The sequence below is a fragment of the Penaeus monodon genome, chromosome 24 (genome assembly GCF_015228065.2).
Source record: "Penaeus monodon isolate SGIC_2016 chromosome 24, NSTDA_Pmon_1, whole genome shotgun sequence".
Taxonomy (NCBI): Eukaryota; Metazoa; Arthropoda; class Malacostraca; order Decapoda; family Penaeidae; genus Penaeus; species Penaeus monodon.
This window is the reverse complement of record NC_051409.1, coordinates 13,250,757-13,251,017: the sequence shown is the minus strand read 5'-3', so window position 1 is coordinate 13,251,017 and position 261 is coordinate 13,250,757. Positions and strand designations below refer to the sequence as shown.

The window sequence follows — 261 nt, the reverse complement described above, 5'->3', positions numbered from 1 at the left end:
TACAGGTGACAAACCCTTTCTAATGGGTGACACGGCATGTGTAGTGGACTGTTCTATGTTCGCGTTCTTAGCAAACATCTTGTATAACTACAGTCGTTCTCCATACTATGCTATCATAAATGGTATGTAAAAGGAAACATTGTACTTCATAATCTGTATAACTTTAATGCAATAAATGTCAGTATATATGTATCTAAAATGGCAAATAACAGAAAACATACGTTATCATTTACAATTTGTCTTCGACAAGCACCATTGCAT

General features: G+C 34.1%; 1 protein-coding gene across 1 annotated transcript in view; it reads left to right on the top strand.

Annotated features, from left to right (window-relative positions):
* The window catches only part of LOC119588588 (failed axon connections homolog), a gene marked incomplete at its 3' end in the record, with an annotated part of 3,695 nt that overhangs the window by 3,193 nt on the left and 241 nt on the right, over positions 1 to 261 (top strand). Inside the window, 1 exon segment of the mRNA XM_037937228.1 lies at positions 6 to 122. Within this exon segment, the coding sequence (XP_037793156.1) occupies positions 6 to 122 (117 nt within the window).